Raw genomic sequence first — 26,275 nt, 5'->3', positions numbered from 1 at the left:
GTAGGAGCATTATTATCGACCTTACAAAAATTTTTTTTAAAAAGATTATAAGAGAATACTATAAATAATTGTACACCAACAAATTAGATAACTTAGATGAAATGGATAAATTCCAAAAACATACAAATTACCTAAATGACTCAGAAATCGAAAATCACAACAGACTTATACTAAGCAAAGAGACTGAATCAGTAATAAAAACCTCTCAACAAATAAAAGTCCAGGACGAGATGGCTTCATTGGTGAATTCTACCAAACATTTAAATTAAAATGAACACCAATCCTTCCCAAATTCTTCCAAAAAACAGAAGAGAAAGGAATACTTCATAACTCATTCTATGAGGCCAACTCTAATACCAAAGCCAGGCAGACATCACAAGAAAAGAAAATTACAGACCAATACCCTTATGTATATAGATGCAGAATCTCAACAAACTACTAGCAAACTGAATTCAACATCATATTAAAAGGACTGTACTGACCAAGTAGGATTTATCTTAACACAAAAGTGGTTCAATAGAAGAAAATTAATCAATGTAATATATAACGTCAACAGAACATAGGAAAAAAACCTATATGATCTCAACTGATACAGAAAAGGCATGTGAAAAAATCCAACATCTTTTCTTGAATAAACATTCAGAAACCTAGGAGTAGAAGGGAACTTTCTCAACATGATAAAGGGCATTTATGAAAACCCCACAGCTAACATCACACTCAATGGTGAAAGACAGAAAGCTTCTCATACACATACACATACACACACACACACACATTTTTGGTAGAAAAGTAGTCTATTTTTCAGTTTGCTTCTTTTATTTACAGTAGACTCTGAATAGCAGGTAAAGCAAATATTCTTTCATAATGCACGTGAGGTAAGTTTCAAAAGAGGTTAATAAGACCAAGATTTGCAAGGGCAGAAGGAAACATTCACTGAAGCCCCATTTCCTAGTTGAGTATTATTTCTACAACTCCTACTAAAAAGCAATCAAAACCTAAGGTCATTGGGAACCTAGCCTCTTTTAGAAAATACACTCAAGAAAACACACTAAAACTCTCTACCGCCACCGAATTCAGACACAAAATGCAAACATCTGATTTACTTGATAGGTGATATTCTTCACTTGGTAAGGGTTATAAGACTTCTGCAAGTTCTGCAAAACTCCTTGAAGTAAACCTTGTTGGTACCCTGTAGGTACAACACATAAGTATTTTCCCATCATATGCTGCAGTCCTTGCAGTAATAATAGCCATATTTCTGCTCTGAGAACTGGAAACAGAGGTTATTCAACATAGAAGTTCTAGCCAGGGCAATTAAATAATAAAAAGATATAAAAGACATCCAATGGAGAAAAATAAGTAAAACTATATCATTCACAGATGACATGATTTTATATATACATGTATATATATATGACTCCAAAGAATCTGTAAGAAAGCTACTAAAGCTAATAAATCAATTCAGAAGAATTTCAGGATACAAGATTGACACAATGGCTTTATGATACACATAAAGCCACTGTGTGTATATACACCCATAATAAACTATTCTATTTACAAAAGCATCTGAAAGAATAAAATAGTGACAAATAAATTTCACCAAAAAGATGAAATATGTGTACAATGAGAACTATGAAATATTGCTGAAAGAAAGACCTAAATAAACAGAAAGATATGCTGTTCGTGAACTGGAAGACTTCATATTGTTAATATATCAATACTACCCAAAGCAATCTACATATTTAATGCAATCCATATCAACACGCCACATTCATTTATGCATTGGGATGGCCAAAAGGTTTGTTCGGTTGTTTTCCGAAAGATGGCTCTAGTAGCACTTAGTTGTCTTTAACTTCATTTGAAACAATTTTGTTAGGTTGTATGTGACAGCTGTCATATCAGCTTGCATTTAAAAAAAGACTTACCAGGACTTCCCTGGTGGCACAGTGGTTGAGAGTCCGCCTGCCGATGCAGGGGACACGGGTTCGTGCCCCGGTCCGGGAAGATCCCACATGCCGCGGAGCGGCTGGGCCCATGAGCCATGGCCGCTGAGCCTGCACGTCCGGAGCCTGTGCTCCGCAACGGAAGAGGCCACAACAGTGAGAGGCCCGTGTACCGCAAAAAAAAAAAAAAAAAAAAGACTTACCAAACTGGTGAATTTTTGTGTAGTCATTTTAATATTGAAGATGGAAGAGAAAACCAATATTTTCAGCCTATTATGCTTTATTATTTCAAGAAAGGTAAAAATGCAACTGAAACGCAAAAAAAGATTTGTGCAGTGTATGGAGAAGGTGCTGTGACTGAACATGTCAAAAGTGGTTTGCGAAGTTTCATGCTGGAGATTTCTCGCTGGACAATGCTCTTTGGTCGGGTGGACCAGCTGAAGTTGATAGAGATCAAATCGAGACATTAATTGAGAACAATCAACATTATACCAGGCAAAATATAGCCAACACACTCAAATATCCAAATCAAGCGCTGAAAATCATCTGCACCAGCTTGGTTATGTGAATTGCTTTAATGTTTGGGTTCCACATAAGTGAAGCAAAAAAACCTTCTTGACTGTATTTCCATATGCGATTCTCTACTTAAACGTAATGAAAACATTGTTTTTAAAACAAATTGTGACAGGCAATGAAAAGTGGATACTGTACAATAATGTGGAATGGAAGAAATCGTGGGGCAAGTGAAATGAACCACCACCAACTACAACAAAGGCCGGTCTTCATCCAAAGAAGGTGATGTTGTGTATATGGTGGGATTGGAAGGGAGTCCTCTATGATGAGCTCCTTCCAGAAAACCAAATGATTAATTCCAACAAGTACTGCTTCCAATTAGACCAACTGAAAGCAGCATTCGACAAAAAGTGTCCAGAGTTAGTCAACAGAAAATGTATAATTTTCCATCAGGATAATGCAAGACTGCATGTTTCTTTGATGACCAGGCAAAAATTGTTACATCTTGGCTGGGAAGTTCTGATTCATCTGTCATACTCACCAGACATTGCACCTTCAGATTTCCATTTATTTTCATCTTTACAAAATTCTGTTAATGGAAAAAATTTCAATTCCCTGTAAAAGGCACCTGGAACAGTTCTTTGCTCAAAAAAGATTAAAAGTTTTGGGAAGACGGAATTATGAAGTTGCCTGAAAAATGGTAGAAGGTAGTGGAACAAAACAGTGAATATTTTGTTCAATAAAGTTCTTGGTGAAAATGAAAAATGTGTCTTTTATTTTTATTTAAAAACAGAAGGAACTTTTTGGCCAACCCAACAGAAATGGAAAAGCCAATCCTAAAATTCATATGGAATTGCAAAGAGCCATGAATAGCCAAAACAGTCTTAGGAAAGATGAACAAGATTGGATGACTTACATTTCCTGATTTAAAAACTTACTACAAAGCTACAATAATCAAAATAGCATGGTACTGGCATAAAGACAGGCATATAGGCCAATGGAACAGAATTTAGAGTTTAGAAACACACCCTATGTACCTATGGCAAATTGATTTCAACAAGGATGTCAAGTTTATTCAATGGGGAATCAATATTCTCTTCAACAAGTGGTGGTAGGACAACTGGATTTCCATATGCAAAAGTGTGAGTTTGGACTCCTACCACTGGATGTGGTAATGGATTCTTAGATATAGCACCAAAAGCACAAGCAACAATAGAAAAAATCAACTGGACCTCATCGAAATTAAAAACTTTTGTGCATCAAAGAATATTATCAAGAAAGTGAAATGAAAAAAATACAGAATTGGAGAAAATATTTGTAAATCATATAATTTATAAGGGTTTACTGTCCGGAATACATAAAGAACTCCTACAACTCAACAAACGAATTTTTTAAAATGGGCCAAAAACTTGAATAGATATTTCTCCAAAGAAAATATACAAATGGCCAATATGCACATAAAAAGATGTTTGGTGTCTCCTCAAAAGGTTAAATGTAGAATTATCAGATGACCTAGCAATTCCACTACTAGGTATATGCCCAAAAGAACTGAAAAGAGGGACTCAAACAAATATTTATGTGCCAATGTTCATTGCAGAATTATTCAGAATAGCCTAAAGATGGAAACAATCCAAGTTAAGTGTCCATCAACAGATGACTAGATGGTATATCACACAACAGATCCTTATTCAGCCCCAAAAAAGGAATGAAGTACTGACACATGCTAAAACATGGAGGAACCTTGAAAATATTACGCTAAGTGAAAGAAGCCAGACACAAAAGTCCACATACTGTATGATTCCATTTTTATAATATATCCGGAAAAGGCAAATCTACAGAGACAAAAACTGGATTAGTGGTTCCAGGGAATAGGGGAGGGGAGAGTTGGGAGGTGTGGGGTTTCTTTCTGGGGTGATGGATATAATCTAGAATTAGACAGTGGTGACAGATGCACAAAACCTACTGACTTGTACACTTTGAGAGGGTGAACTTTGTGGTATGTGAATTCTATCTCAATAAAACTGTCATTATAAAAACCATTTCCAAGCTAGATATAGGCTGTCACTATGCCCCTCTTCCCATAAGATAATAATGACACATGCTCAACCATTTATTTAAAACTCAACCTTTTGGGTAATTCCCGGTGGCCCAGTGGTTACAACTCTGCCCTTTCAGTGCTGAGGGCCTGAGTTGGATCCCTGGTCAGGGAACTAAGATCCCGCAAGCTGTGCGGCATGGCAAGCAAGCAAGCAAATAAATAAATAAATAGTAGTTTTCATTAAAAGAAAAAAAAACAAAAAAAACAACCTTTTAATTACAAAAGAGTCTCACTCCATCGGAGGTTCTTCAAAGGCACACTGAAAATCACTGCTTTAGATGAAACTTCCATTTGGACAGATGTATCAACAAACACTGAGCCTCTAAAGGGAAAAGAGCTCAATCTCCCCACACTGAAGTTATCCACAAGAAAAGAAGTTCCATGAAGTGTTACAGGACCAGTAAAAATATAAACACATTAGTGATTTTCATTACATCAACAAAAACAACATCAAAACCTTATATAAGTACAGTAAAGGATAAGTTGCACAATGATAAAATATTTTTAACATAAATATTAAGAAATGTAGGGCTTCCCTGGTGGCACAGTGGTTGAGAGCCCGCCTGCTGATGCAGGGGACACGGGTTCGTGCCCTGGTCCGGGAAGATCCCACATGCCGCGGAGCGGCTGGGCCCGTGAGCCATGGCCACTGAGCCTGAGCGTCCGGAGCCTGTGCTCCGCAACAGGAGAGGCCACAACAGTGAGAGGCTCGCGTACCGCAAAAAGAAAAAAAAAAAAAAAAGAAATGTAAGAAGTATCTTTAACCTCAGGGTCAATCCCATTACCATTCACTTTTCTATATTCTGGGTGTGAAGAGATATTTGAATATAATGAGATACACTTCCACACAATAACAGGACAAAATCTTCATTTAAGCATTTCAAATTCATGACAAGAATTAGCAAACCTGAGCTCTGGTCTCAGATCTAGCAGCTGTGCCCTTGGATAAGGCAGTTAACTCCTTCCAGCTTCATCTTTATTATTTGCAAAATAGAAATTTCTAAGACTACAAATTGTGCTCTTTACTCATGTTAGAGAAAGGCAGAATGATACTGCAAGTCAAATTAGGAAGCAAGGACTCTCTACTGACTATAGGATAAGTTTTACAGATCTTAAGGTTCTCTCTTCAAAATGTTCATAGCCAGTATCTAAACAAGTCTTTAAAAGTTTGGAGATCAGTGGAAAATAATAATGTATTTTCTTTGTCTTTTATTTTCTAAAAATGTCATCCCCTTTGGAAAGCTGTCTAATAGGAAAAAACTTTGATTAATCACTTTCCTTCTGTTCTGATAAAGAATGGTAGAGTGGAAACCATAAAACTCCTAGAGGAGAACATAGGCAGAACACTCTGACATAAACTGTAGCAGTGGTTTTTTGGATCTGTCTCCTAAAGCAAAGGAAATAAAAGCAAAAATAAACAAATGGGATCTAATTAAACTTAAAAGCTTTTGAGCAGCAAAGGAAACCATCAACAAAATGAAAAGGTAACCTACTGAATGGGAGAAAATATTTACAAATGATATGACTGATAAGGGGTTAATATCCAAAATATATAAACAGCTCATACAACTTAATATCAAAAAAACCAACCTGATTAAAAAATTGGCAAAAGACCTCAATAGACATTATTCCAAAGAAGACATACAGATGGCTAACAGGCACATGAAAAGATGCTCAATATTGTTAATCATCAGAGAATGCAAATTAAAACCACAATGAGCTATCACCACACACCTGTCAGAATGGCTATCATCAAAAAGAACAAAAAGAACAATGTTGGTGATGATGTGGAGAAAAGGGCACTGTTGTACACTACTGGTGGGAATGTAAATTGGTGCAGCCACTACGGAAAACAGTATGGAGGTTTCTCAAAAAACTAAAAACCATATGACCCAGCAATTCTACTCCTGGGTATATATATCCCCCCCCAAAAAAAACCAAAACACTAATTCAAAAAGATACATGATGTACCCTAACATTCATAGCAGCATTATTTACAATAGCCAAGATATGGAGGCAACCTAAGTGTCTGTCAACAGATGAATGGATAAAGAATATGTGGTATACATATACGTACAATTCTACTCATCCATAAAAAAGAATGAAATTTTGCCATTTGCAACAACATGGATGGACTTGGATGTATTATGCTAAGTGAAATAAGTCAGAGAAAGATAAATACTATACGACATCATTTATTTGTGGAATCTAAAAACTACAACAAACTAGTGAATATAACAAAAAGAAACAGTGTTACAGGTATAGAGAACTAGTGGTTACCAGTGGGGAGAGGGAAGCAGGGAGTGGTAAAATAGGGGTAAGGGATTAAGAGGTACAAACTACTAAGTATAAAATAAATAAGCTACAAGGATATACTGTAAACACAGGGAATACAGGCAATATTTTATAACTATAAATGGAGTATAACTTTTAAAATTTGTGAATCACTATGTTGTTCACCTGTAAGTTACATAATATTGTACATTAACTATATCTCAATTAAAAAAATAAAAAGAATGGTGGAGTCGATTCTAGTATGGTAAGAAAATTATCACCTTTCTACTGACCAACTGTGGATCCACTTATAATTTCTCATTGTACCATGTGCTAAGCAGTAAAATTTTTTCCTTACATATCAGAGCTTCCAAGTTGACAACTGGTAGACTGAAAATTAAACTTAAATTTCACAAAGTTTCTTCTGTCTGTGTACTTTCTTTCAAGTATTAATTATCACAGATTTCTAAAAATGCAGTAAATCATCCAGGTAAAGATACTTATAGGCTTTGAAGAAATCATATTCCATCACTGGGATAACATTCATATTGCTTTCGGTGAAACTTTTGGTAATCTTATTGCTTTACTGAAGTTGGTCCCTCAGTTAAAATTATGTTAAAAGTATTACTAAGTCAGAGCATGAAAATATGGCTTTCTTAAATATACAAAAAGTGAATTCTTTTTATTAAGAAAACAGTGAACACATTTAGCTGATACAATTATTTAAGAAAATTTGTGAACTCCCTTTTAAAAAAATACCAAAATGCAATACCAACATCAAAGCATTTTTTTCTTGTTATGTGTCCAGTTTGAGGTCAGTACTTTAATCGAAATTACTTTAAATCCAATCAGAGGGACTCAAGCTAATTCAGTTTGAAAGCTGGAGGAAAAATTAAACCTTATCATTCTTAACAGGAATTGGCGGTCGTAGTGGGGAAGCCAGTATAATCTATTTCTATTAAAACACTAATAACATTAGCAAAACTCTCTTAAGATGAAACCAGCACTATTTTTTTAAACACCAAGTCAATAAACATTAGAATACACTATTAATTATTAGCAGAACCAGATACATATTCGTAAAGTTATACCTCTCCTACACTACATCAACCTTCAAAGCAGCACAACTATTCTGAATTGTCCAATCCCAGACAAAGTAATTTATTTTTCTAGACTCTTAAAAATAGTACTAGTTCAAATTATCAGTATTGGTTTAAGGCCTCCCCATCTCCAAAAGCAGATCTTCCTAAGGTCCACTGCAAGAGTATGAATCCTTAAAAGTACCAAGTTAAATAACTGACTAGCTTTTAAAAATTTTTTCTCAATGACTTAAATGGTTCTCTTGCAATGTGATTGGGCTCAGCCTTACAAAAAATATAATTTATTGGCCATTTACTTAGAATTACAATAACAGAATTAAAAAACTAAGGGCACTGTGTTGCTCAATATCCATCCCTCCCTTTTTTCCCCCCAGGTACCTATTTTTACAGATAAGACAAGGATCTGACAAGGATGAGAATGATGAAGTGATTTGTCTAAAGTCGTATAAGTCACCAACAATGGAGAAGGCACTAATGCTTGGCTCTTCTGCCTTTTAGTCATTCTTTCTGCTTTCCGACCTCACCCCTCCCAGCAACTCAGTAAAAATTTAGCAGCATGAAGAGTATTTACCAGCTGTTGGAAATTGTCAACTTCATAATTTCTTTATGAAATGACTACAAGGACAGGAAAATAAGCACTCAGGAATATTATAATTCTGTTTTGACTCAAACACTATTTTCCTCAAATATAATGAAAATGTGCATTCTTCTCTTCTATTTTGAACTAACTGATGATTTGTTCCACTCCAAGTAACGTTTTTGGCATAGAACACATGGTGCCAAAAACGTTTAGCCAGACTTGCTCAGCACTAGAATCACTCATTAAAATATTCTGCTTCCTCCTTCATCTATCTCAACTTGCCTACTTGAGCCACCAGTGGCTACTGGCCTCTACGGGTGACTAACTGCATGTAGCAACAATCATAACTTTTACTAGCATAAACAGCTTAATCAAAACGGAAGCACACACATAGAGTGATATCCTGGGAAAGATAAAAACTATGAAGTCCCTGCCCACTACTACTAAGTAATCTAAAACAAATATTTCAATAATAACCACTCAATTTGCCTGTGACTTTCTATGTACTAGTTAATATACTTCAGTGTCTAATTCTTTTCCTTTCTGTCGCCCCTTGATGCCCTCACAAGATGCTACCATCTTTACATAATTATCTGCAGAAGTGAAATTGCTTCTGCCCAAAATAAGTCTATGGTACCACTGAATTAGCTGAAAATATTTCGGTTAACCATTCACCCAATGAAAAACGTACCACACAGCAAATGTTATTCTCTGGGCTGTTAATCTCACACAGTTTTACTTCTCACCATGCAGAGCATCACAAAAGATGTTCTCTAACATTAACCACACATGGAGATTTCTCATATCTCTTCAACTATGGTGTCCATCACATCAAGAAAAAAAAGGTGCTACATAAACACAGTTAAATGAAATTTGCATTTACTCTTAGACTAGATATCCCCCCCAAAAGATCTGAAATATTGAAATCAAAATGAATGAACCTACAGAAGGGTAAACTCTTAGTAGCAGTTTTCAATGTACTATGTGTGAAAAGGGATGGAAAGGCATCACTCCAAATTAGACAAACAACGATCCAAATACATTTCTTTATCAAGCTTCCTTGACAGTACCTAAAAATAGTAAGTCGTCTCCAATCAATAAATTTAACACTGCTAAAACCAAAAAAAGTTGAATATCAAGTTAACGCAGAAACAGTTAAAATACTAATAGCCTAGTGACACTTGGAAAGAAGTTTTGCACTACTCTCAGAAACATCAGTGGTTCTCAACCAGGGGTGATTTTGCCTCCCAAAATACATTCTTTGGTCACCACAACTAGGAAGGGGTGCTATTGGCATCTGGTGCATAGAGGCCAGAGATGCTGCTACACATGCTACATTGCAAAAGTCAGCCTCTGCAATGAACAATTACCTAGTCCAAAATGTCAATTGCCCCAAGGCTGAGAAACCCTAAGAAATGTAATCCACAGCCGAAAAAAAAAAAAAGAAATTTATTTTTTTATTTACTTATTTGGTAAATGTTGGTGGAGTGGAAGATCCATTCTGAGTAGTACTAAAAAGACTACAAAACAATAAAAAGGTCATTTTGGAGGATTATTCCAAAGGAATATGATTTATTTAGAGAAAGTATATAAAGCAATATCATTTAAAAAAAATGGTCACACTGTTCTAAACAGGGATTTACTATAGTTTCATAAAGCAAAAATTTTAAAGAAAATTTTCTTTCCATCAGTCCTAACAACAAATCCAATGAGGATACAAGTTTGAAACCAGGACCCTGAACAGTGATTGCATTCTCCAATAGTTACGTGATTAATCTAGCCACTACAAACGCTAAAGCTGTAAAATACATATATACGAACACAAGAAAAAGGCAAACCCTCCAGAAACTTAAAAAAAAAAATTCCCAAACCTTTTAAATTCATGCCTTCTGCTCAGTCTATAAGAATTTGGCTTTTAAAGCTCATCAAAAGCAGTTTCTGAGAACCAGAGGTTAAAAAAAGAAAAAAACCAAGGAATGTAAAAGTCAGGAAAGTATTTGTCAGATTAGTGTCAGAGACCTTTGTGAGGATGACACCTTTATCCTCTGCAATACATATCCCTAAAGCAGTTCACTTGGCTTCAGAATTATAGCTGCTGAAGGTAATTTGGAACATTTTTACCTTTTTTGTACATCATTGTCAACTGTTGACTGTGAACTTGCTCTGTGCAGATTACCATGTTAGGACAACTTCCAATACTGCTTCAATGATTACAACCATATCTTCTTCTTCCTCTCATTTACCAAGATTTTTTAACAAATGAGAGTTTTAAAAATGTTTTAATAAAGAGTCTGAACACTATAAACTCTCAGAAGTACTAAAACAGCCCTGACTGGGACTTCCCTGGTGGTCCGGCGATTAAGACTCTGTGCTCCCAATGCAGGGAGCCAAGGTTCAATCCCTGGTCAGGGAACTAAGATCCCACATGCCATGACTAAGAGATCCCACGTGCTGCAACTAAGACCTGGCACAACCAAAGAAATAAATTAATATATTTTTAAAATAAATTAAAAAATAAAATAGCCCTGACAACAAAAACTTTATTTGGGGTACAACTTTTAGAATTTCTCTTAAAACATATCAATAATCAGTGCTGTTTTTAAAATTCAACTATAATCCTCAGCAAAATGCCTGACTTAACATTATTATTTTCATATTAATAGTAATTGCCGGGCTTCCCTGGTGGCGCAGTGGGTAAGAATCCGCCTGCCAATGCAGGGGACACGGGTTTAAGCCCTGGTCCGGGAAGATCCCATGTGCCACGGAGCAACTAAGCCCGTGCGCCACAACTACTGAGCCTGCGCTCTAGAGCCTGTGATCCACAGCTACTGAAGCCGGCACTCCTAGAGCCCGTGCTCCACAACAAGAGAAGCCACCGCAATGAGAAGCCCGTGCACCTCAACGAAGAGTAGCCCCTGCTCGCGGCAACTAGAGAAAGCCCGCATGCAGCAACAAAGACCCAACACAGCCAAAAATAAATCAAAAATTTAAAAATTAAAGAAAAATAAAATCCCCATTAAAAAAATAGTAATTGCCAGTTTAAAACCTGAAAGTAATCAACCCTAACTGAGCACCTCTGCCTAGGAGAAATAAAAATCATCTCTCAAAATTGTAGTCAAGAATATTAGGGTTTTCAAAAAAGTAACCTCAAATGCATGTATTTATGAATTGAAATACTCCTTCAACCTAACACCCTGCTTAAGAGATTTGTTTTCTGCTATTCTTTTAAACTGCTCTGGACTTCATCAATAGGCCCAGCTGTTAAATTCAGGAGCAATGACAACAAATGCCTGGGCAAACAAGTGCTGAGAGTTAGGGCCTTTCTTTAGAATAATCAGAGCTAGTTGACACAAGAGGGCCATACCAAATGCCCTTTCAAAATTCCATTAAGAAGCTGGACAAAAATAAAATAAACAAACACATTTATACATCTTAAAGCAAATTATAATTCTACCCCTCAGTGGACCCTGCTTCATTGAAAAATAAAAAATCCAACAACTTTGAAAAACAGTGAGATAGCGTTACAGGTTTCTGCAGATGAGAAATGATCCTCACTAATCAAGTGCAAAGTGGGAAAAACTGGTTCCATTACCCAGAGATCACCAGGTACCTGATAAACCTTTTAGGCAGACAGACTTTAAGAACCAAGTATCATTGTAAATAAGCCTGTAGAACTACATGTGCTTTTACTTCCCTGATTTAACTTATGCAATTTTAAGCTAGTAAATTTTTAATTTAAATACGTATTTTTGAACCATACCCCCTTCTCTTTAAAGATGATTTTTCTTAGACCCAGAGAGCACCATCTGAATCTTATCTACAATGTTGGCAGATTGGTCTCTCTAAATATCTCCGTCTGTCTTATTTTTCCAAAATCAAAAAATTTTTACTTTTGTGTTAGCACTCTTAAGTTAACAGCTTGATTTGAAGTGAACATGCACACAGGTAAGAGACAATGTCCTTTACAGCATCTACAAATCTCAATAAAAAGTGACAATGAAGCAAACTCTTGCCCATCTTGGGTCCAGGATCATTAATAAAATTCAAAATCTAGGCTAATAGTCTCATAGCTCTTACCTTTCTCTTTTCAGTATACCACCCACCCTCTTTTCTTTCGAACATGACTCTAAATGTTTTCAATATATTTTAACTTCACATTTCAAGATGAGCTTTGAGCTATAATTTATGTACTACTCTTTAAGCTAGGAACCACACTCACAGAACAGTTTTTCATTAATCTCATCAAAAAACCTCAAGTTTCATCTCAACTTAAACTGAAGTAATAAACATTTTATTCATGGAAAACAACCTACATCCTTTTACAGGAAACAAATACTGCTACATAAAATTACAGAAATAGACACCCCCCCAAAAAACAATTTTATGGATGCTAAAACTAATCTCAAAATTTCGGAGAAAAAAATCCATCATAAAGTTATAATAATTCCTATGGTCTTCCAGCTACAAATGCTCATTTAAAAAATTATTTTGCACCCAAGCAAACAGTCCTGAAAAACCCAACAAATATAAGCCAGCTTTATGTTCCCCTTCCCTCTATCCTAAGACTTCAATTTCCACCTTTTATGGAAAGGAAATAAACAACCAGCTTCCTGTTTAATCACTAGCTTACTGGCCAGTCTTCTACACATCACACAACACAACCTGCCTCCTCCTTTACTTCCCTCAAATGTCTCATCTTAATTTAAACTTGTTGAAATATGAGACCGTTTTACCACACTAATGCTTTCCTATGAAATTTATCTTACTTCAACAATTAGAATGCAAGAAATGTCAAGATGTCATAGATTACTTCTCACTCCTAAAATATTTAAATTAGATTATTTATGTAGTGAAGACTTAGCACCTATGAAAGTGAAAATTTGATTCTCAGTTAAAAATACTGAAATGTATGGGAAATGGTTTAATATTCTGTTCTTACTATTGTATACAACTAGAAAAAGAGCCTCCCACATTACTCCCCTTCCTATTCCATTACATGAAAATGTAAAATGGCTATCAATAAAAAGGATTAACTTTTTAAAAAAACTAAATATTACTTTAACCCTATACTTTCCTTTAAAAATGGGATGCCTTAGAAAAACTAAGTTAGACAAATCCTTTTGTGCTTGGATGAACAACAGGAAAGCAAAGCCTCCAGGCCTTTGGGGAGGAACCTTGTCCCCACAGCCAGCTCTGATGTGCCTGGGAGATAAGGCTCCATAGTGACACTTAAGGAAAGGCCTGTTCACATTTGAATTTCTGCATTCCTCAAGAACAATTCATGGCAATAACTAACTTTGCAGAAGAGCTACATGAAAGCTTCGGCCAATGAATGAGGGTCATCTGCTCTTTATCACAAGGGTAAACCTCATCCTGGCCAGTTTCTAACCTTTTAACCCTGTGAATTCCTAATTTACACATGAATAATGGAATTCTTGCCTAGAGTGCAACTTTCAGCTTCTAGTTCCTAAGTTTAGAAACCAAGACTTGATTGCCTGTGTTAAAAATCTAAAACTTGCAAAGATTAAAGTTTTAGATTTCCAGGTGCAGATCTACTTATTACACTTCAGAACTAAAAGATATGTTTGCTGACAAAATCCTTGACCAGAAAATAAAAAGAACATACCTGCACCCTGCTGCTTTCACTAACTAGGAGAGAACTAACCTTTTAAAAAAAACCCACAAAAACAGAATGTCCACTTAATGCCTATTCTCTTCCTGTTTAATACGTATAACATCTTACCCTGAACACAGAATAAAGTCATCTGAGACGACAATGTCATTGGACATTGCCGTCTCAGATATCAGAACTAACTTGGTGAATTTCAAATCTCTAAGAAATTTCATTTCTAAAGAAAAATCTAAACCCACTATGCATTTCTTATTTTAAATCTACAATACTGAATGCAATTTCCTAGCAAAGCACCTCCTCTAAGTTAAATAAAATGTGTGCATATGAGAAGTGTGGTTCCTATAACTAACATACTACAGTTGATATTTAACAGCAAAGCAATGTTCTACATAGTTTAACTGGAAAGTTTTTGATACTTAAAATATGAATACTTCACCACAAAAGCCTTCAAAATGATTCACATCTAATAAAATATTTGTCATTAATAATTTTTATAAAGATACAAAATCTAACGCTACTCAAAAAGCCAATATTAACATTGTTTCACTATTACTATGTTAATACTGTTCAGACTTTATTTATGAAAACTGAAAGCTCTGTGTATTTTCAAAGTATTTCTGAGTGCCTTAGAATTGTCAGGCTTCTAAGGAGGTCCTGGAAATACCGTGTGGTCATGACAAATGCTTCATCTTTCAAAGCCCATCTGCCCCCCTCCACCTTTCCATCCTGCCCCTCTCCTCTCTGGCAAGGTAATACAAGTTACAGTTCCTGGATATGAAAACACAATATTCCACAAACCCAAAAAGGTAGAAAAATTACAACTCTATAGAACAATTTTACATTAGACAAAAATTAAATGAACAGGACATAAGCATAAAAAGCACACTATCCTGAAAACAATACTGTACTGAAAAACCACTACTCAACAACAACACAAAAAGATGATTATTGGCCAATGATCACAGCAAAAAAAAAAGGAGTTTATCAGACACTCTCTCAGGTTTATACTATTCTGGGGGAGGGGGACTAGAATTGGAAACCTCTACTTTTCTGACATTTTTCAATACAAAAATATATTTGCTTTGCAATTTATTTTCCACTATTAATTATTATTGTACAAATAAAATATATTACTGAAATGAGGATGGCATGAATATGGCCATGGACTGTTACAATAAAGTCACCTAGGAAACCCCCACCAATAGCTGAATTTCAACTGTGGAGACCCTGAAGAAACTATTTCTTAAAGATTATGACTTTATCTCAAGAGCTCCCTCCTCCTATTGTTCATCTCGTAAATGATCAATTTGTAGGTATAGTGCAAAATCTATCTTTTGTGGATTAACAAAAGCTTGTAGCTAGGATGCCTGTAAAACTATTTTTAAAATACAGTTGTGCTGTGTTTTGTTTTGTCTTAAGATTTACATTGTCTTTTGTAATCTTGAGTGTGGGGTATTTGATCACCTGAAGAGGTGGAAAGCCTCAGTGAAAACAAGGAGTTCTCTAACTATCCTAGGCCCCTGTTTACACTCAACAGTTACCAGGGCAACCACCAAGCAGTGGGTCACTTGGACAAATGGTTGATCTGACTGGGTTGTTAATACAAAGGAAATCATTAGACAGCAAACTTTATGACAACTGGAAAAAAGTGGGCAGATCTGGTTTAAGTCCATTAGGCATAATATGGAAATGGCCTTAATCTCTTTCTCTCCCAGCAGGAAAAGCCTAGGAGTACTTCAAAGGCTTGAGAGTTACTGACCAATGCCCTCTCTTTCAATTAAAAAGCAACATGGGTGATCTTAAAGCAGTCAGAGAAATGGAAGCTTGGGCTATACGAAAGATTTAGCACCTAAGGGCCATCTACGAAGCAGAAAAAGTTGCTTGTGATTTTCAAAATTTAATTACTAATTTACAAAAATGAGATTTTAGAACAACTTTTGTTGTGTTGGTCAAACTTTTCATCCAACTTTTTTCACAGTTTGAAACAAATTTATACAAAGCCACCTCTACAGGTTTTGGTGTTCTAAACCTAATGGGACTTCTGTTCTAAATCACTCATTCGAATTTAGATATTTTTTTCCTCAGATTTTTCTGCATGCCTTAGTTAGCATCAACTACTGTCTCCAGGAAAATTCTTAATGTTTGTGTGATTTTTCAGGTTAGCATGCTAATGAATTGAGAAGTCATCAAAATGTAGCAGTGAAAAACGTCAAACAACCAAGAACTTAAACACTTACTTGATAAGGTCAGATGAGCTTTTTGACTAAGAATGGCTCCATGTTTGTTCATGGCCAAGCACTGATAAAATCCTTCATCAGACTGCTCTCCTCGCTTGCCTTCCACCTCACTGATGTATAAAGAGCCATTGGACAGAACCTGGATCCGCTTATTTTCAGACACTTTTGCTCCATTTTTCAACCAAGTGACCTTAATAGGAACTTCTCCATGAGCCTGGCAATCTAAAACGACTGGGTCCTTTCTTGTGACAGTTATATCCTGTGGCTCTTTGATAAAAAACAGTTCGCTAAAGCACCATACTCCTACAAGGAAAAGGGGGGAAAGGCATACCCAGAATTATAAGTGTAAAATCATTTCTTAACACACAATTGTAAAACACATATTCAGAGTGTAATGAGACAAAGTTTAACAAACCATATTAATTAACTTACAAACACCTTAATAAACCAATTTAAGTTTCAGCTAACCTCAACAAATCAGAGAAATCTTTTTACAACATCTTATACTAAAAAGCATAGGGAAGATTTCAATAACTTTTACCCCTTTTAAGAATTCTGTCCTCAAGTACCTTGCTAGAGTTTCAAAATCATCAGGAAAACTCTTGAGCACAAGCTGTTTGCTTACTTTTACAAGCTTGTCAAAAAGATCTTGAACAGAGTAAGTCGTAAAAGTCTAATTTTACAAGAAATCATTAGCAAAATTCCGACTCTGTGAACAAGCAAGTTTATTTCCTTGTCCCTTGAAGAGTTTTTGAAACCCCTGGTACCTACTCCTTTGGGAAGTGCGTTTATCTTTTGTGACAGATGACAAGTTTGCACTTTTATATCTGCCCTTTTATAGCAAGGACTCTCGTCTCTGCTCCTTGAAAGAGACCCATTTACTTAATTTCTGCAGAGTATGGTAGGTATTTAAAAGACAAACATTTGACTTTGAAAAGTTGCTAACTCTTGCTGCTTGTACTCAGTGGGTGATCGGATTAGGAAACTTCTATTTCATTTTTTTTAGAACTACCAACTGTTGGAAAAAAATGTGTGACTAATTGGTCCTTACTGTCTAACAGGGATGGGAGATTGCTTAATCAACCAATACACATTTTTATCAGAGCAGAGTAAAGGCTTTATGCTAGGCATACACATCGTCCCAGGTCCCCATCAGGAAAAAGCATCCGATGACCAACTAATACCCTGTCACCTCCTGCATTTAGCGCAAAGGTTAGCTTAAGTCTTGCATATTGATTGGGGCCAAGTAGAGTATGAGGGGTTTAGGGGCGGAGGGCATTTCATCTTCCTTCTGATTGTCTTGAATTCATGATCCCCGGGACTGATCTCTGTTTCTCATCAAGGCAGGTCCTCCAAACCTCACACACTAGTCACGCTCCCACGCCCTGGCTGCCGACTTCTCCTAATGGATGCCCAGGGCGACACGAGCGACCCTAATAGCCCCGCGCAGCGAGGACCACTCCGGAAGGCGCCCATTGTGTTTCCGAGTCACATCTGACTTTGATCCTTTTCTCTTGCTAATAGAAAACTAACTCCTCCAGGAAACAAACAAACAAAACAAAAAACCCACGGAAGTCTGGGGTTTGTAACTTGTAAACAAAATAAACAACCAATTCTTAACACCTCTTCTCCCCGCGCACCCCGCACCCCGCATCCACTTTACAATTTTTAACTCTTTAAGAATAAAGCAACACGTCAAAAAGAGAAAAATTAGTTCATCCAAGTTTGCTCAAGGCTAGCCTGGAGTTTGGAGGGATCTTCAGATTTGCACATATCTCAGGCCCTGCCCCCAAATCCCTAGCTGTTAGAAATAAACCCTACTTAGATACCTTCCTTCTCAGCTTCGGGACTCTTCTCCCTCCCCTCCGGGGCACAAATGGGCCACAAAACTTCCACTCCTCTTCTCTTTCCAATTCCACCCCTCCCGTCTCCTCCTCGTTCGATCCGGATCCGGGAAAGTGGGGGCACTTAGGGGTCTGACCTCGGCGCTGAGTTCACCTATTCTCTCCCCCGCCCTAAAACGTGGGGAAGCCCCCACTGCAAACAGGGGAAGCCGCGCGGAAACGCGGTGCCCCCTGCGCCGCGAGGCTGCCACTAAGGAAACAATATAAATAAAGCCACGTGCGGCCGCGGCGGCCCCGGCTGGAGGGCGGGCTACGCGGAGCCCAGGCTGGCCCCGAAGGCGAGTACGCGGCCGGAGCGCGGACAATGGCGCGAGGAGAAAGGAGCGAGAGTGGACGGCGGGCGCCGGCCCGCAGCGCGCGGCCGGGTGAGCGCAGCGGGGAGGGGCGGGCGCTGCGAGAGGCGCCCACGGCCACCCGCGCCCCGGCAGAGCCCGCCGGTACCTCGCGCTCCAGCGGCAGCTCCCGACTAGCTGCTGGGAGGGGGCAGAGACTGGGGGTCAGCGCCCCCGCGAAGGACCCGCCGCCCCCCCCAACACACACACACACCCGGTTGCCTCCTTCCCCTGCCCACGCGCGCTCTCTCACGCCCCACCGGCACAGAAGAAAGCGCGCCCACCTGGAACGGGGCCGAGGACCGGCAGGAGCAGGAGCGCGCCGAGCAGCATCCCTGGCGGCCGCGGCCGGGCGAGGGGTCGCAGGGAAGGCGCCATTCAGCAGGGTTGGGTGGGCATGCTCCCCGGCCGCCCCGCAGCCGCTGTCCGCCTGCCGACTCTCTCCTCCGGGCGCTGTCCGCGCAGCGGCTGGACGCGCGCAGCCTGGGCTTCCCGCTCGGGCACCGGCGTGGCGTGGCACGGCGCGGCCGGCGGCTGGTCTCTTCGGGCGCGGCAAGACCGGCGCACGGACACCCGCTCGCAGGAGGCGGGGGGCGCGAGCGTCCGGCCCGGGGGCGGAGTGAGGCGGCGGCTGGAGAGGGCGGGGGCGGTGGAGTGGACAGCGCCGCTGCTGCCGGCCTCGGGACTACTTTCTACATCTGGCCCCTGGTCTGGGGACCGCGAGGTCGGCGCGGCCGCGGAGGGAGACGCTGAGAGGGGGCCCAGTGGCGGCCGGGTCGCGGCCCCGGGGGGAGGGGGCGGGCCCGCCGGACAATGCACCTGGGGGTCAAGCCCCGGCTGAGGGTCTCCGGCCCGCTTCCGCACCCCCTCTGGCTCCCCTCCCCGCCCCCCCCTCGCCGTCGAGGACAGAGCCACAAAGGCCGAGCCGCCTGGCCCGGCCTGGCCTGCCCCCGGGCCCCTCTTCCCCTCACCACCCGCCCCAGACCACTCCCCTCCACCCCCGGGCTTGTTTAGGATTCGGGGAAGGAGGAGGCGGGGTGAGGGAGGGATGGTGTTGAGAGACGTGAAAAGGCCGGAGACTTCTCCCCTGATGGCCCCTGCCCATCCCCCTCCTTCGCTCACACGCCGAGGCCCTGTGGAGGGAAAACTATTTCCCACTTCGGAGATTTGTCAGCTACACTGGAGGCATCTCCGGGAGATAAGCCGCGACATTTGGAGACGGTTTCTGTCCTCCCTGCCCCCGTGAGATGCAGCCCTGGCTTAAATAAAAACATCTCTGAAGAGTGCCCTGAAATGAACAATTACCGTTTGGGGAGACGTTTTGTTATCTCTTTCTCAACCTAAAGTTCTTTAATTCGTGAGAGCTGTGCACATAAAAGGCCCTGTGCTGAGAGTTGAGGCCAGATGAGATTTCTAGATTCTCCGAGCTGGGTCTAGGGGACTAGGCGTTGATACTACCTGGTTAGAAGTTAAACTGACTAGGAAAGACACAAATGTGAATTTGTTCACATCTCTTAAAATTAATTAAGGATAACAAGAGGAGTTAAAAGGTACATTAAAAATGTAATCAGACTGCTAAATATGTGTGGATCATGGAGAGCATTTACATGTGGATTAGCGTTTCCTAACCCCAAACTAAATCTATGGCCATGATGAGGGCACAGGCTAAAAGCTAACCTTAATGAAAGCAGCTGACAGAAATCTAGCTTTTGTCACTAGGACATCAACACACTCGCTGCCTTTAGCATGTTCCAAAAATCCTCCTTATGAGAAAAAAAAAAAAAAAAAAAAAAGGAGGAGGAATCAACAGTTTTAGTACATCTGCTGGGAGTAACCTTCCCCCGGAAGCTTACTATAATAGGGATCAGTCTACTTAACAATTTCAACTTAACTGCATGTAATACCCTGGGCTCTATTGCTTCCAAAAGCTGACTTATAATTAAGATGAATTTCAAGTATTTCTAAGCAGCAGAGTAAAGGTTCATGGAAAGGGGAAATGTTTAGAGGTAATAAAACATTTGCAGGGATGTTTTAAACATCTGATAAATCAGATATACACAAAGTGATATTCTTAACTGTGTGCCTACTAAACTAGATTTTTTTTATTGTATGACAGTCTTCTCCCTCTTAACTCCCCCTTCTCCCAATTCCCTTTCAATTGATCCTAAGTGCTTATATTTCCTGGATAAGAATTGCTAATAAGATGCTTTTATGCTCTCCTTTTTGAGTAAATCAGAAGAATAAAGGCTGGGGGAGGGGAGAGATAAGCTAAAAAGCAAGGGAAGAACTTCTTTTAAACTGCCACTTTGCCTTTTCTTTAACATTTCAATTAATCATAGGAGCCTTTGATTCTTTTAAGATGGCTTTGGACCTTGACTTGTATTGGGGAAGAACATAGCATTGCATCTAATGTGAAAATAATATATATGATATATATGATACATATATATAGTGTGATGAGATTAAACTTTTCTGATATATTTACTGTCCCATGTTGGGCAGCAATAAATTTCCCCTGATGATGTAGTTATACCATATTATATAAAATTTACAGTATACCCTAGGTCACTTATTAGTAAGTAGTAACTAGAAACCAGAATCCATGGCTTCTGATTTGTTGCCCTTTCTACTGTATAATCCTTTATGTCTTTAAATTTAAACTTCTTTTTTTCTTTCCTTTTTTCCTTCTTTCTCCTTCCTTCCTTCTTTCCATCCTTCCTCTCTTCCTCTCCCCCTCCATCCCTCCCTCCCTTCCCTACTATTCCTGTCGGCTTCAGAATTTATAGCATACTTCTTTAAATAACACAGTACATGTCTTCTTGGACAGTTACACTTTCTTTCATGTATAATACTTGCCTTATGTCATGTAGTAGGCTGCATAAGCTACCTAAGGACTTGTTACCTAGTTCTCCAATGCCCCACAGATTCCACTGCAGTGCCTTGCGTATACTAAGTAACACTGCAATGGCTAAGAGCATAGTTTTTTTTGTTTTTGTTTTTTTTAAAACTTGTATCTTTTAAGTCTCTTTTATTTATTTATTTTTGCTGTGTTGGGTCTTTGTTTCTGTGTGAGGGCTTTCTCTAGTTGCGGCAAGCGGGGGGCCACTCTTCATCGCGGTGCGCAAGCCTCTCACTGTCGCAGCCTCTCTTGTTGCAGAGCACAAGCTCCAGACGCGCAGGCTCAGTAGTTGTGGCTCACAGGCCTAGTTGCTCCGTGGCACGAGGGATCTTCCCGGACCAGGGCTCGAACCCGTGTCCCCTGTATTGGCAGGCCGATTCTCAACCACTGCGCCACCAGGGAAGCCCAAGAGCATAGTTTTGAGTGTCTGACAGACTAGAGTTCCAATTTCAGTCTTATGTAGACAAGTTAGTTATGCTCTCAAACCTCATCTGTTTAATGGGAATAGGTATAATACCAATGGGGCACTGTGATAGAATGCATGGAAAGTACCTGGTGCATAGCTCTATAAATAATTGCTATTATTATTTTGTGAGTAAATATTCCCACTAGTGCCAAATCTGTCTGTGTCCTTTTAGAGTGGGTTTAATTTTGCAATACTCAGGTTTTTAAGAGTCAAATCTGATTAATTTGTTTGGTGATTACACTGATGGTGACAATAATGACTTACTGGAATAGTTCCTAAGCTGGTCCTGAAAGAGGTAAGAAAAGCCTAGGTGTTTAAGCTCCCAAAGTTACCCCCTTGAAGGAAAAAATCTCATTGATATAAACAACTACCTAAGCCCTATTTTGTTTAGGGCTATTCTATATTCTAAAACAAGGACAATTATGTTCAAGCCAAAAAGGGTAGAGCCTATATAGTTAAAAGAGAACTGAAATCTGATGATGGTAGGTTAAAAAAAGAAAAAAAAAGGAATCAGTTTTCTCTAAATAAATTCAAGACTCCTAGCCTTCGGAGGGAAAAATGACATAACTTCTCCCACCAAATTATGGAGCTGTACAAAATGATCTTACAGCCCTCTGGCCTCTAAACATTATCTGGTTCTATGGAATCATAGGACCATTTGTATATGCTTATGAAGCATAGAGAATGAGAAAACGCAGCAAAAGTCTGAGTTGTTCAATTTTATTTTTCTGGAGTTGAGCTCCTACTATGTTGGTTAGGTGGCCAGGCCCTGGATGAGGATCACATGCTATGATCTTCATGTGATTTAAGAAATCACTCACTAGGGACTTCCCTGGTGGTGGGCTCAGCGGTTAAGAATCCACCTGCCAATGTAGGGGACATGGGTTCGAGCCCTGGTCCAGGAAGATCCCACATGCTGTGGAGCAGCTAGGCCCGTGTGCCACAACTACTGAAGTCCACGCACCTAGAGCCCGTGCTCCACAACAAGAGAAACCACCGCAATGAGAAGCCCGCACACTGCAACGAAGAGTAGCCCCTGCTCACCGCAACTAGAGAAAGCCCGCACGCAGCAACAAAGACCTGATGCAGCCAAAAATAAATAAAATAATTAATTAAAACAAGAAAAGAAATCACTCACTGATGAGCTTAATATTTGCCATCAGAAACATTCTGAAATGGATTATTTTAAAAGTGGTGGTAACTCTTCATGGGACTGAAAAATGGTGTGGCTGCTATGGAAAACAGTGTGGCGGTTCCTCAAAAAATTAAAACAGAACTACAATACGATCCAGCAATCCCACTCTGGGTATACATCTAAAATAATTGAAAATAGGATCTTGAAGAGATATTTGCACACCCATGTTCATTGCAACATTATTCATATAGCCAAGATGTGGAAGCAATCTAAATGTTCATCAATGGATGAATGGATAAAGGGAAAAAAATATATATATATCACAACACATATGATGAAATATTATTCAGCCCTAAAAAAAGAATGAAGTCCTGTCATATTCCAGAACATGGATAAACCTAGAGGGAGTTATGCTAAGTGAAGTTAAGTCAATTGCTAAAAGATAAATAATGCATGATTCCACTAATATGAGGTATCTAAGGTAATCAAATTCATAGAAACAGAAAATAGAATGGTGGTTGCCAGGGGCTGGAGGGAGGAGAAAATGGGGAGTTGAGGTTCCATGATTATGGAGTTTGTTACACAATGTGAAAAAGTTCTAGAAATCTGTTGTACAATAATGTGCATATAGTTAATACTGTATTGCACACTTAAAACTGTCGAGTAAATTCACATTGTGTGTTCTCTTTTTTTTAACCACAGTTTTTAAAAAGCAGGTTGTAAATGTATAGTAAAGGCAGTGATGATAACAACAAAGCAGAAGCCCATGTTTGCTAAGAATATATAGATCATATATATTCTACATTTATTACTATTGGCTTGGTTAAAAAATGCAGTGGACACATTTATCTTAATTTGCATGTAACACGATGCATAACTAATATGTTGCATGATAGAATTTTTCTCCAGTCCTGGTAGTTGTTCTGGAAGGTGGAAATTCAGAAGAGAGGTCCTGGGGGACTCTTCAAGTGAGGATTTGTTACTAGTACACAATTTACAAGGAAACTGAAGAGAGTCGGGAAAGGGGAGCCAGAAGTAACTCATCAGCCACCAGAACTGAATGGGCCATTCCAGGGCAGGAAGAAGGAGGTGGTCAAGTGTTTGTAGCAGAAGCGAACACAGGACATTTAGAACTGAGGCCACGAGCACTGGGCAACCCCTTGGATACACACCAACAATGGGAAGAGTCCTGAGGAACTGCTGAGAGGTAGCCACATTCGTTCACTCAGCAAAGTACTGAGCATCCAGTGTGTTATAGACAGTGATAGATATTGCAGATACAGTTATCAGGAAATGACGCAGATACTGAATTTTGTGATAAGTCTGCAATGTTCATGATAATTTGAGAATGGAATGTAAGGAGCAATTCACACTCCTACAGAGGAATGAAATGGGAAGGGAGGGAGCGTGCTACCAAGAAGTATGAAGGGTCTCAGATTTTACCCTGCTTGCAAGCTAACAAATTATCCTGCCACCATTTCGTGGATGCTGGTGGAAGACACAAAACTCCTGTGTCAGAGATGAAGAGCAGTATATTACACATAGCAATAACAGTAGCCAGAATACCAGCAATTTTGCATCAGTTCCCTAAGCCTCAAATTCCACAGAGCAGCACAAAGAGGACCAGATGTCACCTGCCCAGTGGGTTGTATTACAGGAGAGGAGCCCTAAGCTTTAGGAACCCAAACCTTTTATAATGGGTAGTAGGCATGCCTGTCCTTTGCTCCAGAGGGAGACACTATCTCTGTCTTCCATGGCTATTTGCTATACAAACATCCTTGAAGAGATAGTCCAGCACAAAGTGCAGCTTGTGTCTCTCTTTCAAGATGTGCAGAAACGCAAGAGAACCATGAAGAACTGTCTCCTAATACATGCTTGACTGTGGAGCTGATATCTGCAGTGAATCTTGAGGATGAGTGGAAGTTTTCTAGTTGGACTGGGTTGGGGCGAGCCTTCCAGATAGAACGGTATGAATATGGCACTGAAGTACAAAAGATCAAGGTATATTCAGGATACTGACCTGTAGCTCTAGGTCAGTACAGCTGGAGTACAGGCTACATTAGAGAGTGGAGGGAAAAGAAGCAGGACCACGTCAAAAGAGGCCTCATGCCATGCTAAGGAGCTTGAACTTTGTCCAGGGGGCCATAATTTCCCAAAAAGCTGCCCTTTGGACAAGTGGCCTGTGGTGCACTGTCTTCTGTGTGCCCTGTGCCAGGTGCTATAGCAATTTTATCTCACTCAATCCTCACAACCAGATAGGCTAGGTATAATATTACTGTCCTCATTTTACAGATGAGCAGAGGCTCAGAGAGGCTAAGTAGCTTAGTGGGCTTCACACAGCAGATACATGACAAAAGCATGATTCTCCTCCAAGTCTACTTGACTCAGAGTCCTTGTTCTTAGAGCTCTGAGTGTCCTGTGAAAAGTAGAAGGGAGAGAGGAGTAATAGCTGGAGGTTGATGGTTAGAACTACAGACAGATCCAACAAGGTCCTTTTTACTAGCCAAGATTTCTGCCCATATTTCTTAAGCTCTGAAATAACACAACTCACTGGTTCTTGCTGGCGCACTCCCTTCACCTATCGCAGTCTACCTGAGACCACCTTTTTTCTTCTGCTTTACTTGGACCAGTAAACCTTAGACAACTGGTACAGCTGGACTGTGTGATAGGCGAGAAACATCTCCCTTGTTTATCAAATAGCATGGAATTTAACTGAGATAAACATAAACTCGTACTTTTTGGTTAATTTAATTGCACCTGATGGACAGGAGTCAGGGCTGCTCATGGGAAAACTGACTTATCTGCAGTTTGTGAGAAAATGACCTGCAGATATTGATCACAACTGAGACGACGATGTGTGTGTTTGCAGTCGTGCTAATGCAAACCTGTGTTGTGTTCCTAGATGCATACTGTCCAGGACAAGGAAGGTTTAGTTTCATTATATGTCACTTTGGTCCTACTAGGTCTACCATATTATAATCATCTTTGAATTCCACATTTTAAGAGTCAAGACCTAGAATGCAGGCAGTGAATAACCAAGAGGGTAAATGTCTGGAGGCCAAAGTAATATCAGCCATAGCAATAGCTAATCCGTTCTACAGAGGTTAAAAAACTTGGCTTGGAGAGATTAAAAAACTTACTCAGGGTCTCACAACAAGTCAG

At 39.5% G+C, this 26,275-nt stretch overlaps 1 protein-coding gene across 1 annotated transcript in view; it reads right to left on the bottom strand.

The window, feature by feature from the left end:
* PRTG (protogenin) overlaps nucleotides 1-18,991 on the bottom strand; it is a 128,189-nt gene extending 109,198 nt beyond the window's left edge. Inside the window, exons 1-2 of the mRNA XM_030878759.2 lie at nucleotides 18,898-18,991; nucleotides 16,378-16,680 (exon numbers count right to left, since the gene is read on the bottom strand). Of these exons, the coding sequence (XP_030734619.1) occupies nucleotides 16,378-16,680; nucleotides 18,898-18,991 (397 nt within the window). The remainder of the gene's footprint in view (nucleotides 1-16,377; nucleotides 16,681-18,897) is intronic.
* Between the last annotated feature and the right edge of the window lie 7,284 nt (nucleotides 18,992-26,275).

Source organism: Globicephala melas, chromosome 2 (genome assembly GCF_963455315.2).
Source record: "Globicephala melas chromosome 2, mGloMel1.2, whole genome shotgun sequence".
Lineage (NCBI taxonomy): Eukaryota > Metazoa > Chordata > Mammalia > Artiodactyla > Delphinidae > Globicephala > Globicephala melas.
Note: the sequence above shows the minus strand (reverse complement) of the source record. Positions and strands in the feature narration are given on the sequence as shown.